This window comes from Aquarana catesbeiana, linkage group LG08, assembly GCF_042186555.1.
Source record: "Aquarana catesbeiana isolate 2022-GZ linkage group LG08, ASM4218655v1, whole genome shotgun sequence".
Classification (NCBI taxonomy): domain Eukaryota; kingdom Metazoa; phylum Chordata; class Amphibia; order Anura; family Ranidae; genus Aquarana; species Aquarana catesbeiana.
In genome coordinates, this window is record NC_133331.1 from 249,416,579 (window position 1) to 249,429,465 (window position 12,887).

Genomic DNA, 12,887 nt, shown 5'->3' on the forward strand with positions numbered 1-12,887 from the left:
CATCAATATGCCAGCAAATTTGTGAAGCCTTTATCAAATAAAAAAGCAAAAAAAGTAAATCTTTGTGGACATTTACTGCTTGTGTTTGTTTTAGCTGACCCTGACAGAAATGTGTTGAGTCCAGAAAATGGCGTGATTGTGTAACCTTATACAAAGCACTGTTGGGTGTTATTTACTAAAGGCAAAGACACTTTGCACTACAAGTGCACTTGAAACTGCACTTGTAGTGCAAAGTGGATTTTCCCTTAGGAAATAACCCCATTGTCACTGAAAACACCAATTAGAGCACAATAAAAGCTTTGGAGCATTGAAACAATAATCCACATATTCTTGATTAACAATCTTTTTAATACCAGCACAATCACATGTGCATTTAGAAAAGGTTTTTCAAACAAACCAACATGTTTGTTGTATAACAATTTTTGGGATAGCATTATAAAAAATAGAAATGTCCATTTAAGATAAAACAGGCATGTGTAAAACCAACAAGAAAGACACAAATCTTGAACTTACAAAGTTCACATTTGGTAGAATTTGAAGGCAATATCAGACATGAGTATTTAGGAACTGTGTTTGATATTGTGTTCAGATGGGGTGAAGTCACCCCAGGAAAAGCAAAATTTGGAAGATGCACACAAATTTCCCAATGTCAACATGTGCTAGCTGCCACCACGGGGGATCAAGGGACATGTTTTGGGGGAGAAACCCCTTCCTCTCAGCTACTTTATTATTGAGGAAGGGGTTGCACCCCCAAAACGCGTCCATTGATCTCCCGTGATGGCAGATAGCACATGTTGGCACACTGTGTGCATCCTCCAAATTAGGCTTTTCTACAAATCTTTAAAACATTTTGAACATTGTAGCACACAAAAAAACAAAGGGATTGGGAGGGGTTTTAAACTCGCCCCAAAACATCAATGATGTTTTTATTTTTTATAATAACATCATTGATGTTTTTCTTGAGGTTTTCCAATTGTAAATTACACCCCATGATCTCCCCGATCAGGATCTGGGCACTTTCTGATGTGAAAGGATCTGGATCCGCAACATCACGATCACCTAAAAAGTGAGAAACCCCCCAAAAAAAGGTATCAAAAATATGCCGGCATCCATCTCTTACCTGAGCCTGTGGTCGCAGACACTCACCTGTTGTGGTGACTAGTTCCACTACGTCTTCTTCCTCCTCCTGCACTTCTTGGGTTTGGGGTATTTCCCCTTCTTCCAGAGGTGGGGGGTCTCTGGTCTCCTCGGATGAGGGGTGTCCTCCGAGTCTTTTCTCCCCTATGTAAAACAAAAATGCTATACTTAGCACACAGTGATTTGATGGCAGAACTATAAATCGAAAACATTGCTTGGAAGTGGGGTACAATTGTCTATTTTGGCAGAGTTCCAAAATGTAGCATTTTCAGTGTCCTTTGTCAAGCTTCAATACTTTACCTGTTTGGTACAAGCTTCACAGATGTAGCCCCCCCCCCCTATAGTATACACTGGAGCACCTGTGTGGCCTCCTAATAAAAATGGTGTTCTTGTGTCCCACACTAGTGCTCCAGTGTACAGATAGTTTGCATTTCATTCTAGTAACAAAGCCATCTACACAACCAAAATAGTTTCTGACAAGTAGGGCGTAAAAATTGTGGCCAAATGCATATGGCCTAAACAATGGTGTTTTATAGGCCGAAAGAAAAATGTTTGATACGAACGAATAATGTACCCATGAACATGAAATTTGCCATTTAAAAATGTACACTTGTAAGAAAAGCACATGGAGCAGCACGAACGTAAGAAACATAAAGAATAGGAACACAGGACAACTACTTACTTTTTTGCAGCACTCTCCGGATCTTTCTGTACTGCTCATGTTCTCATAATTTCAGGTCCGACCACCGTTTCCTGAGCTGATCTTTCGATCGTCATACCCCGAATTTCCGGTGCAGACTCTTGACCACTTTCGCCATAATCTTGGCCTTTCTGACATTGGGGTTGGGGTAAGGTCCATACTTTCCATCATAGTCGGCCTTCTTCAGGATGTCCACCATCTCCAACATCTCCCCAAAGGACATATTTGATGCCTTAAATCGTCTCCTTCTGGATCGTGACGTTTCAGGCTCCGGGCTTTCCTCCCCCTCCTCCTCGTTGCTATAATTAGCACGCACCTGCTGTGCATCCGCCATGTGCTCTTCCCCCACTGCGCAGAACGAAAAGGGGCGGGGAATAGACTAGAAAGAACGTCAGGGGCGGGCGGAGTTACATGCATGCGCAGTGTGTATAAAGCGTAACACGCGTGCGTATTACATACGATCTGTGAGCGGAGGAAGGAGCATCGAAAGCGCCGATCGTGATAATGAAGGTAAGATCTAAACTTGGGCCTATACTGCTTCGAAATTTAAGCCTATATTGTAACAAGATTAGGAGAGTTTGGCCTGACCTTAGGGTTTGTCTTGTGTTGTGTCTTGCAGAGAAAATGGAGGGCTTCAATGACCACAACTTCCTTCCCCTGTTAATAGACAAATACAGGGAGCTGCCCTGTCTGTGGCAGGTGAGACATCCTCATTATAATCATAAACAAAAGAGGCAGGCAGCGCTGGAGAAACTGCTGGAGTTGGTGAAGCCAGTGGTCCCCACAGCAACCATCCCCTATTTAAAAACCAAAATTGGTGGCCTGAGGAGCACTTATCTTAGGGAGCGCAAGAAGGTCGCGGATTCCCAGAGGTCCATAGCTGCAGCAGATGATGTTTAAGTCCCCAGGCTGTGGTACTATGAGAGACTGCGATTTCTGTCAGACCACACTGAAGTCAGGGAATCCCTCTCCACTCTTCCTTCCACTCTTCCTTCCACCCCAGCTGAGGCTTCCGATGTCCAACCTGGGCCTTCCAGCCAGGAAGAAGTGGAGGAGCCCAGCTGGAGTCAGGTATAGCATTCTTCTACAGATTTCTGGACAATAAAGAAATGATCTTTACTAGATGTTATTATTGATCACTAATTGCTGATTGAAAAAAGTGTTTTACATATCAATAGACAGTAGTGGGCACCCAAAATTGGGACAAGAATGAAAAATGCTGGGCTCAGAAGGATAGTCTGTTATATTTGTTAACATTCAATTTGCAACAGTCATGAGGTGAAAATTGTGTGTGATTGATGAATAAAAAACTAAAACTATGTCCCTTTTTCATACACAGGAAGAACTCAGCCAGGAGGAGGTTGTGGAAAGTGGCAGCCAGGAGGAGGCTGGGATTAGTGGCAGCCAGGAGAAGGCGGGGCTAAGTGTCAGCCAAGAGAAGCCTGGGACCAGTCGCAGCCTGACTGAATCGCAGGTTCCTCCCCTTCCATATAAAAGAGCGAGGAAGGCGACTCCCATGCAGTATTCGGCGCTCAGGCTCATTCAGGAGGCTTCTGCGTCCCTCCGAGCCTTACCCACTCCTGAAGAGGCCTTTGCCTGCATGGCTGCCACCAAACTGCAAGGCATGCAGGAGGGTCAACGCCTCCTGTGTGAGCAACTTATTTATAAAGTCCTAACTAAGGGGGTGAGTGGGGAATTAACACCCAAGACCGACGTGATTAAGTTGGACCATCCTCCTCCTCCTCCTGCTGCCACAACTCCACCACCAGAGCCACCGCGTGGAAGGAAGACCAGAGAGTGATGACCCTGGGTTCAGTCTGGTCTGACAAAAGCTGCAGTCTTTCGTATGACCACAGCCTGGGGACACAGATGTCATCTGCTGCTTTCCGGATCTCTGGGACTTCTGGACCAGACTGCACTCCCTTAGATAAGGACTCCTCAGGCCACCAATTTTGCTTGAAAATAATTGATGTCTGCCCTGGGGGTCCAAGGCTTCGCCAATTTCTGCAGTTTCTCCAGCGTTGCCTCCCTCTTTGTTTAGTTGTGAGCCCTTAATAAAAGTTTTATTTTGGAAAATTATACTCTCCTGTGTGTTTTCATCCAAAAGGGACAGTTTGTTGGTGATGATTCAGGTACATTTCTAACATAAAATGTGAAATTAACAAGAGACAACAACACCAAACAATCTCCTACAGATTAAATAGAACAACATATCAATGGTGTTGTGGTAACTTGACACAAAAATCTTCTGGAGTACAAATAAAAATCACAAAAACAAAAAATAAGCCTTGAAAAAATACAAACCAAAAAAAAATAATCGGCCTTAAAAACCAAAAAAAAAAAAACCAACACCAAAATAATGATGTCAGATGTGACAAATCAAAATATATTGAGGGAATCCCAATAAATAGTAAAGAAATAAGTTTGTGAGAAGTCTGTGTGAATATGAGCAGCAAAAATACTTAATTCTTGTCACATTATAAAGAAGAAGAGAGTGCGCTGTATTAAACCATTTTTAACATTGCAGCGTGACGAAAGTGCTGTATCTATTGCGAACGCCAATTTTACCAGACCGAGCTGTTTCGTGTCGGAATTTCTTCTGAGCATGCGTGGCACTTTGTGCGTCGGAACAGGCCACACACGGTCGGAATTGACGCGATCGGATTTTGTTGTCAGAAAATTTTATAGCCTGCTCTCAAACTTTGTGTGTCGGAAAATCCGATGGAAAATGTCCGATGGAGCCCACACACGGTCGGAATTTTCGACAACACGCTCCGATCGGACATTTTCCATCGGAAAATCCGACCGTGTGTACGGGACATAAGTGGTGCTTTCTTCTTTTCTTTTTGTGGAAATCAGATTGGCTTTGAGTACAATCAAGGGCCAGATTTCGGCCTTGTCAGGATTCTTCCAAAGGCCCTTAGCCTTTCACTGATCCAAAACTTAATGCAGGGGGTAACTCGTTTGCTTCCCACCATTAGGTCACCTATTTGTCCGTGGGACTTAAACCTGGTACTGTCTGTGTTACAGAAGCAACCGTTTGAGCCTATCAAGGAAATTCCATCAGTCTTGCTGTCACACCAGCTAGCCTTCCTGATGGCCATCACTTCAGCTAAAAGGTGTTGGAGTTGGTGCTTCTGTGCAGGGAACCATACTTGATCCTTCACCACGACAAGGTCGTGTTATGACCTGTTCCATCCTTCTTTCCTAAGGTGTTATTGGCCTTTCATTTGAATTAGGACATTGTTTTGCCACCTTTTTTTCTCTCAGCCTCGTTAGCTTCGCGTAAGAGAAATTACTGCACTCCTTGGATGTAGTGCCAGCAGGCAGAGTTTGATTGTCTAGATCTGCGGAGATCCGAGGATCAGACTCCTTTTTTGTTTTACCAGAAGGACCCAAGAAGGGACAGGCAGCTTCCAAGGCTTCTATTGCCCATTGGGTCCGTCAATTGGCTATTCAGGCCTATGGTCTGAAACATAAGGCTCCTCCTTTCAGGGTGAGAGCTAATTCTACCAGGGGTGTAGGAACCTCCTGGGCTTTTCACCATCAGGTATCTGTGGCTCAGATTTGTAAGGTTTCTACCTGGTCTTCAGTGCATACAAAAAATGTTTTATCAAGTTTATGTTCGAGCAGCTGAGGAGTCTGCTTTCGGCCCCAGTGTACTGCGGGCTGCTGTATAGGTCTGATGGCTATTGTTTTGGCAGGGTGTCTCTATCTCCTCAAGGCTATTGCTCTGGGATGTCCAAGTAAGTAAGGATAGCCTCACTCTGTGTCCCGTGATGTATAATAAAGAAAATAGGATTTTTTTTCGTCATACTTACCTGTAAAATCCTTTTCTTTGAGTACATCACGGACACAGAGGTCCCTCCCCTCTTTTTGAGGATTAAGTGCTTGCTACAAAACTGAAGTACTTCCTGTATGGAAGGGGTTATATAGGGCATCACTTACTGTCTAAAGACCTTTGGTCTACCAGTGTCCATTCACCTGGAGATGGAGTATAACCCAGTAAGTAAGGAATAAAAACTTCACTCTGTGTCCCATGATGTACTCAAAGAAAAGGATTTTACAGGTAAGTATGATGAAAAAATCCTATTTTTTTTTTTTGTACTTACCTAATAATCTATTTTTGTTGTTCATTAAGGGAAAAGGATTCAGTTGTTCAGAGACAATTTGGTTATGCTTCTGCCTGCCACTTGGACATTAGACTGGCAAACAAAAAAATGTGTTGGCCAGTTAGGTAGAACCCCTCCCATTCCCAGTATGCTTCAATTTATTATAAAACCATGGCTAGGAAAAGATCACAAACATGGAGGGGAGTCCCTTAATAAGCTCCCCTTAATAAGCTTCAATAAACAGATTTTTCTTTCTCATTCATTAGGAGACACAGAAATCGGTTATTCAGAGACAATTGGGACATCCAAAAGCAGCAAATCTAGGGGAGGGTAGCAGTAGTAAAACTCTTAACAGGCCCACAAACTGAATGTAGCCTGCAGTTCAAAGCTGCCTGAAGGAACTTACGCTCAAAGTTGGCATCAGATTACGCCTAAACCTCATAAAATTTACAGTTGCCGATACAGAAAAGCCCAAGAAGCACTTACAGACTTAGTAGGGTATGCCTTATGAGAAAAAGAAAATTAAGCTTGTGATGATGATCTGTCTGAGCCATCAAGAAATGGTGTAGCGAGAAGCTGGTTTGCCTTTACGGGAACCATTATAGATTATAGATAATAGAAAGACAGTCAGTCTTTCTAATAGATGCAGTGTCTGAAGGGAAAACCTGTACAGCAAGAACTACATCTAAGCAGTGTAGGTGAATTTCCTTTGATGTACTGGAGCCAGGCAGAGAGATGGAATAATGATGTCCTGATTAAGGAGACAGCCCAATATCAGGAAGGAAGGCAACTCTAAACATCACATTATCCTTGTGTAAGACCAGATGGGGTTCTTTACAGGACAATGCCACCACAGAGAAATTTCCTTCTATTGTACTGGAGCTAGACAGAGAGATGGAATAATAATGTCCTAACTGAGTTGAAAGGGTGAAACCACTCAGGTCTCAGGAAGGAGGGGGACTCGTCCTCAACATCACCTTATCCTTGTATAAGACCAGAAGGGGTTCTTTACAGGACAAGTTTGCCAGCTAAGACACATGCTTCTCAGAAGCAACAAAGAACACAACTTTGTGCGTAAAAGTGGAAATGGGCAAATACCCCTTATGGGTTCAAAAGGTGATGTTTGAAGTGCTGTAGGAACTAGAGTCAAATCCTACAGTGTCACAAGTGATTGCACAGGAGGAACTATGTGAGAGACACTCTGAACAAAAGTCTTAACCAATGAATGGGAGGCTAGAGGTCTTTGGAATAAGATCTCAAGGGCTGAGATTTGTTCTTTGATGATACTCAGGGCCAAATGCTGATCCAAACCTGATTGCAGAAAGATCAGAATTCTTCCCATAAACTATTTCTTAGGTGAAAATTTATTTCTTCACACTATGTGAAATATGGCTACTATGTGCAATGACAGACCTTCGGGAAGGCAGACTTCCTAGCTTTTAACAATGTGGGAATTACCAGTTCAGAAAGGCTAGTATCTCTCAAGACCCGGATTTCAACAGCATAAAATATGCTCTATATAGTATTTTTTAATGTCCGGTATAAGGTTTCTATGTTACACACAGGTATTATGTGTTAGGTTCTCCTCCCAGTTCTAGTGGCATAGGGTATACAGTATATATGCACTGTTGTATCTTATGATTAAGGCCCTTGGTGGCTGAAATGTGTTAGCAGCTTGGCTTTTTTACTGTTTGCCTTTGTATCAATACATTTTGGAACTCAAGACTGTGTGTGAATTCAACACTATTTACACTTGCTGCATGGTACGTAGAAGCCTTCCTATGCACCAGTGATTTCCTGGAGAGCAAGCCAATTACGGTAGAGCAGGTATACATTTTATTCATACCGGGGCCACTGATAAGGCAATACTGCCAGCCCTCCTGTACCTGGCCTGGGCCCCATCAGTTCAAAAGTGGGGCCCGGACCCCTCCCAAGCAAGAGGAGCTGTGCTGCCTTATTGCAGATACTGATCCTTTTGTGCCTCCCCCTGCCATGCTGCCAGATTCGACTCTTCTTTCTCTCTGCTGCAAAAGGATCGGTTTTAGTATCTGGGCCCCCCCTTCACTTTCCAGCCACAGCTTCGGATTAAGAGAGAGCACACTGCAGCTAAGCAACACAATATACAAACAAACTGAAAAGCACCACAAACAAATCCTAGTGCCTCAAGATTACATTCTAGGACTATAGTGCATCTTTAACTGCTTGTTGTCAACTGCTGTCATATGACGGCCAGGCGGCGGCTCTCGTTCTGGGAGGGCGTCATATGATGTCCTCGCCTTTCCAGCCCACCAGGGGGGCGTGCTCGCCACCGGCGGCACTCGCGTGCGCCCGCCGTGTCACTGGGGACTCGATGCGCGTGCTCGCCGGGCACCCGCGATTGCCCAGTAATACAGCAGGACCGTGGATCTGTGTGTGTAAACACAGATCCACGTCCTGTCAGAGGAGAGGAGAACGATGGTGTGTTCTCAGTACAGAGGAACACCGATCGGTCTCCTGCCCTTGTGAATCCCCTCCCCCTACAGTTAGAATCACTCCCTAGGAAACATAATTAACCCCTCGATCACCCCCTAGTGTTAACCCCTTCCCTCCCAGTCACATTTTTACAGTAATCAATGCATTTTTATAGCACGGATCGCTGTATAAATGTGAATAGTCCCAGAAATGTGTCAAAAGTGTCCAATATGTCCGCCGCAATATCGCAGTCACGATAAAAATCACAGATCACCGCCATTACTAGTAAAAGAAAAAAATAATAATAAAAATGCTATAAATCTATCCCCTATTTTGTAGACACTATAACTTTTGCGCAAACCAATCAATATACGCTTATTGCGATTTTTTTTACCAAAAATATGTAGAAGAATACATATCGGCCTAAATTGAGGAAAACATTTATTAAAAAAAAAAATTGATATTTATTATAGCAAAAAGTAAAAAATATTGTGTTTTTTTCAAACTTGTCACTCTTCTTTTGTTTATAGCGCAAAAAATTAAAACCGCAGAGGTGATCAAATGCCACCAAAAGAAAGCTCTATTTGTGGGGAAAAAAAGATAACAATTTCATTAGGGTGCAGTGTTGCATGACCGCGCAATTGTCATTCAAATTGTGACAGCGCTGAAAGCTGAAAAATGTCTTGGGCAGGAAGGGGGTGAAAGTGCACTATATTGAGGTGGTTAAGCAAAAATACATCTTTAAAATTACTCAAATAGATTTATTTAATATTTGTAAGAACAGCAATTTGTTATCAGATCTGACAGTGAAAGGGAGCAAAATAATTAGAATATTTCAGTATGTGAAATTTAGAGTTGGCTGGTACACAATTTTTTCCCAGTGGTCTTAAATACTGTATATAGATTTACTCCTATGGTTTGTTAATTTACCTGTTTATTGACTTATTTGTATATTTATAATATAATGATTGATCCATGCTAATTTTTTTATTTTATATGCTTTTTCATTTGTTTAAAAATGTATTTATATTCATTCATTATTCATTTATTGATCTATCCATTCATTCCCTTTCAACCAGGCTGCTTTATAACTTATTTTTTTTCTTGTAGGTTCTGTACCAAGATGGAATTTCACTAAGAACGACGTTCCTTTTCCTTTCGTGCTGCAGTATTATTCATATTCTGAGAACACTTTTTCTATTGCCAAAGGGTCACATTCCATACCCACCACCTGCTGGGTACAACTATGGGTAAGTATTAAACAGTAATATTTGAAAATGGGTGAAATTATAGTGAATACTTAGCTCATTGAATGCCCTGCATAACTCCCCATTGGCAAATGCTACTTTCATGCTTCTCTCTAGATCTGTGTTCTTTATGATCTGTGACCTTTATTTTTGGCTTCTTGGAATAGGGCTGGTCATGGCTGGGCTACATACCAATGGTTTGTTGGGGCAGGGAATAATGCTGCAGATCTTAACAAGAACAGAGCAAATGCTATCTGCTTTTTCTAGTAACATAGCTTAAGCCAAGGTAGCTTTTGTGATTTCTCTATTGGCCAGTGATGCCCTGGCTTGGGTCTTTGCTTTCTGGTAAGATGATCTTTCAGACTGCCTTAAGCACACGTTTGATAACAAATGTGCCTCCTCTGCTTTGAGTTCTCTCCTACGTTTATGTCAATGAACTATGGCTGAGTCAATATTTCATACATTTTCAGACTCTGGCATCCATATTGGCCTGGAACAATAAGGCTCCAACAACAACTCTTTGGCAAGGACTGCATGATTGAGTTAAGGATAAGCTGCATGGCAGAGATTCACTCTCATCCGTGGATGACTTGATCTTCCTCACCATCCGCATCAATATCAGATTCCAAGTACATGCCTTGGAGCATAACCACCAGCAAGGTTTCTATCCGATGTCTTGACTATCTATTTTAAAGGACTCAGACCTTTCAGGCTCAGACCAAGAATCCTCTACTGTTGAGCAAATGCAGTTAAGCAGGACTTGTCTGTTTGAATTGGAACTTACCCAGGGTCTCTGCATGTATCGTGTATCAATGTCTTCAGTGCCCAGGAAATTATCGGCTCTAGTACACTTTGGAGTGGGGTATATTGCATCGCATACTAGCACATTATGAAATGCTTACTGTGACAGACCTAGCCGGGAAAGAGACTTTTGGAGGGGACTGTATGCTAGCCTCTTGCCGATCAATCGGGGGCCCTTGCATTTGGGGGAACGGTGCTCTTTGTGAGCTGTATGCCTGGGGACCCTTGAGGTGGTATTACTGTGGATTCGGGTCCTGGTCCCCCAGGACACACAGACTCTGGGGACCCTGGATTTGCCATATTGGAATAGTGGCTGATTCATAATGCTGGGACAGATACTGTTAGGAGATGCTGATGTAAATTCCAACACCTGTCTGTCTATTGTCTGCTAAAACGTGTATTGTAAATAAGTCTACTATGGGATCTAAGAGTCATTAGATCCCCATTGTTATTTGTGTTAATTAACTCTGCTATTGTGTGAAGAAGAGTCTATGTTGATTGTGATAATGTTGATTGGATTTTCTGAACTACAAGACGGCCAGTCTGGCCTAACGGTCATGTCTGAGTCATCTAGGCTGTCTAAAGGGATTAGTTAATTAGCTCATGTTAATTAGGTTAATTAGGTTACAGCTGTATTGTTAGAGTAATATGGGCAGGAGGTCTGCACCTCCACTTTTAGTGTATAAAAGCCTGTATTTTGCAATAAAAGAGATTCTTGTTTGAACTTACATACAGCCTGCCTGGTGTTTGTTCTGAGCTATCACAACTGGACTAGAACGGCACAGAGCTGTAGTTCTAGTCCCGGAGCATCGGATGACCGAACCATCAGACGTTGCAATCTGATTCAATAGCTGCAGAGGAGTGGTGGGAGAGTGGAACCGAGCGAGCAAGGGGCTCGTTACATTGGTGGCAGCGGTTGGATTTGCTCTCCAGTTACTGGGACACTCCAAACCAGCCTGCAGGAGAGCCACGCTGAAAGACTTACTTGAGAGCCGTGGAGGGAATGGTGGGATCGTGCTTCCTTGCCGTGAACACATCCAAACCATCACCCGGATTCAAGGTAGCAGGATAGCAGGAGAGGAGAGATACCAGCCACCATGGATGAGGAATTCAGAAGGAGGTTGCGAGAGAAGGAGATACAGCACAGAGGACCAGTATCAGAGCAGGTCCTGCTAGGATGGTTTGATTCTATTCGCTGTGAACTCTGGAAGGAAGCACTAGCCCGTGAGCAGCGACACCAGGGAAAAGTTCTCCCCTCCATCCATGTAAGGTACTGGTCGCAGTATGAAGTGTGAATGCTGTTTTTGGGGGAACAGCCAAACCAGGAGTAGACAGCCAAGTTAAGCAGGCTGATCCGGGCAGAAATGCGGTTGGACGAGAGCTACAGAGCCCTCCAGTGGTATGTAGCCCAAGTGTGCCCATGGACAGCGGATGACAGCCCCACGGAAGGCTTTGACTACGATGGCCTGGGATTGTTATACTGGAGGCTGTCCAGGGACCCTGGCTTTGGAAGTGATTGGGAGTGGCGTTTGGAGGAAATAATGGAGCACAGAGAGCGGAGACTGAATGTCTCAGAAGTGCACTGGGCACTGGAAGATTTGGAGTTTCTGGCCGTTCAGGAATGGGAGTTGGAGATCGCCTACAAACAGCTGTTAGACTCTGCTCAGCAGCAGGGTGGTGCTCCCTTTGCCTGGGACGATCATGAAATACCAGTTGACAACTCTGAAATCCTGGCTGAAGAGTTGACAATGTGGCAGAGTAATGATGTGCTTTGCCAACCTGCACCCGCAGCTATGGAGGCGGAGGTCTTATGGCGGATGCAGCAAGTGCTGACTGACCTTGATGAACCTGTTTCTGCATTGGATGATCTTGGATGGAGGAATGTGCCTGTCCAGCACAATGCCAGAGAATCGGCAGTGGAAAATCTGAAGATTGCCGTCCCCAAACCTGAAGTGCTGACAACAGGGCAGGGCTCTGCTAACCTCTGCCCAGCACTGATAGCATCTTCTGGGTTCCACGGAGAGGAGATGGTGAACCTTTATCCCCAGACACCAGTTGCAGAGACAGGGGATTTGATAGACTTTTCTGCTGAGGAAGAACAACCTGGTGAGCCTCCAGCAGAGGAAGAGCTGTTATTAGGGCCAAACTTTACTGTGCTCTGCCCGGCGCTGATGGCATCTTCTGGTTTCCACGGAGAGGAGATGGTGAACCTTTGTCCCCGGCCACCAGTTGCAGAGACAGGGGATTTGATAGACTTTTTTGCTGAGGAGGAACAACCTGGTGAGCCTCCAGTAGATGAAGAGCTGTTATTGGGGCCAAACTTTACTGTGCTCTGCCCAGCACTGATAGCATCTTCTGGGTTCCACGGAGAGGAGATGGTGAACCTTTATCCCCAGACACCAGCTGCAGAGACAGGGGATTTGATAGACTTTTCTGCTG

At 43.9% G+C, this 12,887-nt stretch overlaps 1 protein-coding gene across 1 annotated transcript in view; it reads left to right on the forward strand.

Moving 5' to 3' along the window:
* Positions 1 to 12,887, forward strand: part of SLC43A3 (solute carrier family 43 member 3) — a 598,240-nt gene that overhangs the window by 395,255 nt on the left and 190,098 nt on the right. Inside the window, exon 9 of the mRNA XM_073596989.1 lies at positions 9,511 to 9,650. Coding sequence (XP_073453090.1) covers positions 9,511 to 9,650 — 140 coding nt within the window. The remainder of the gene's footprint in view (positions 1 to 9,510; positions 9,651 to 12,887) is intronic.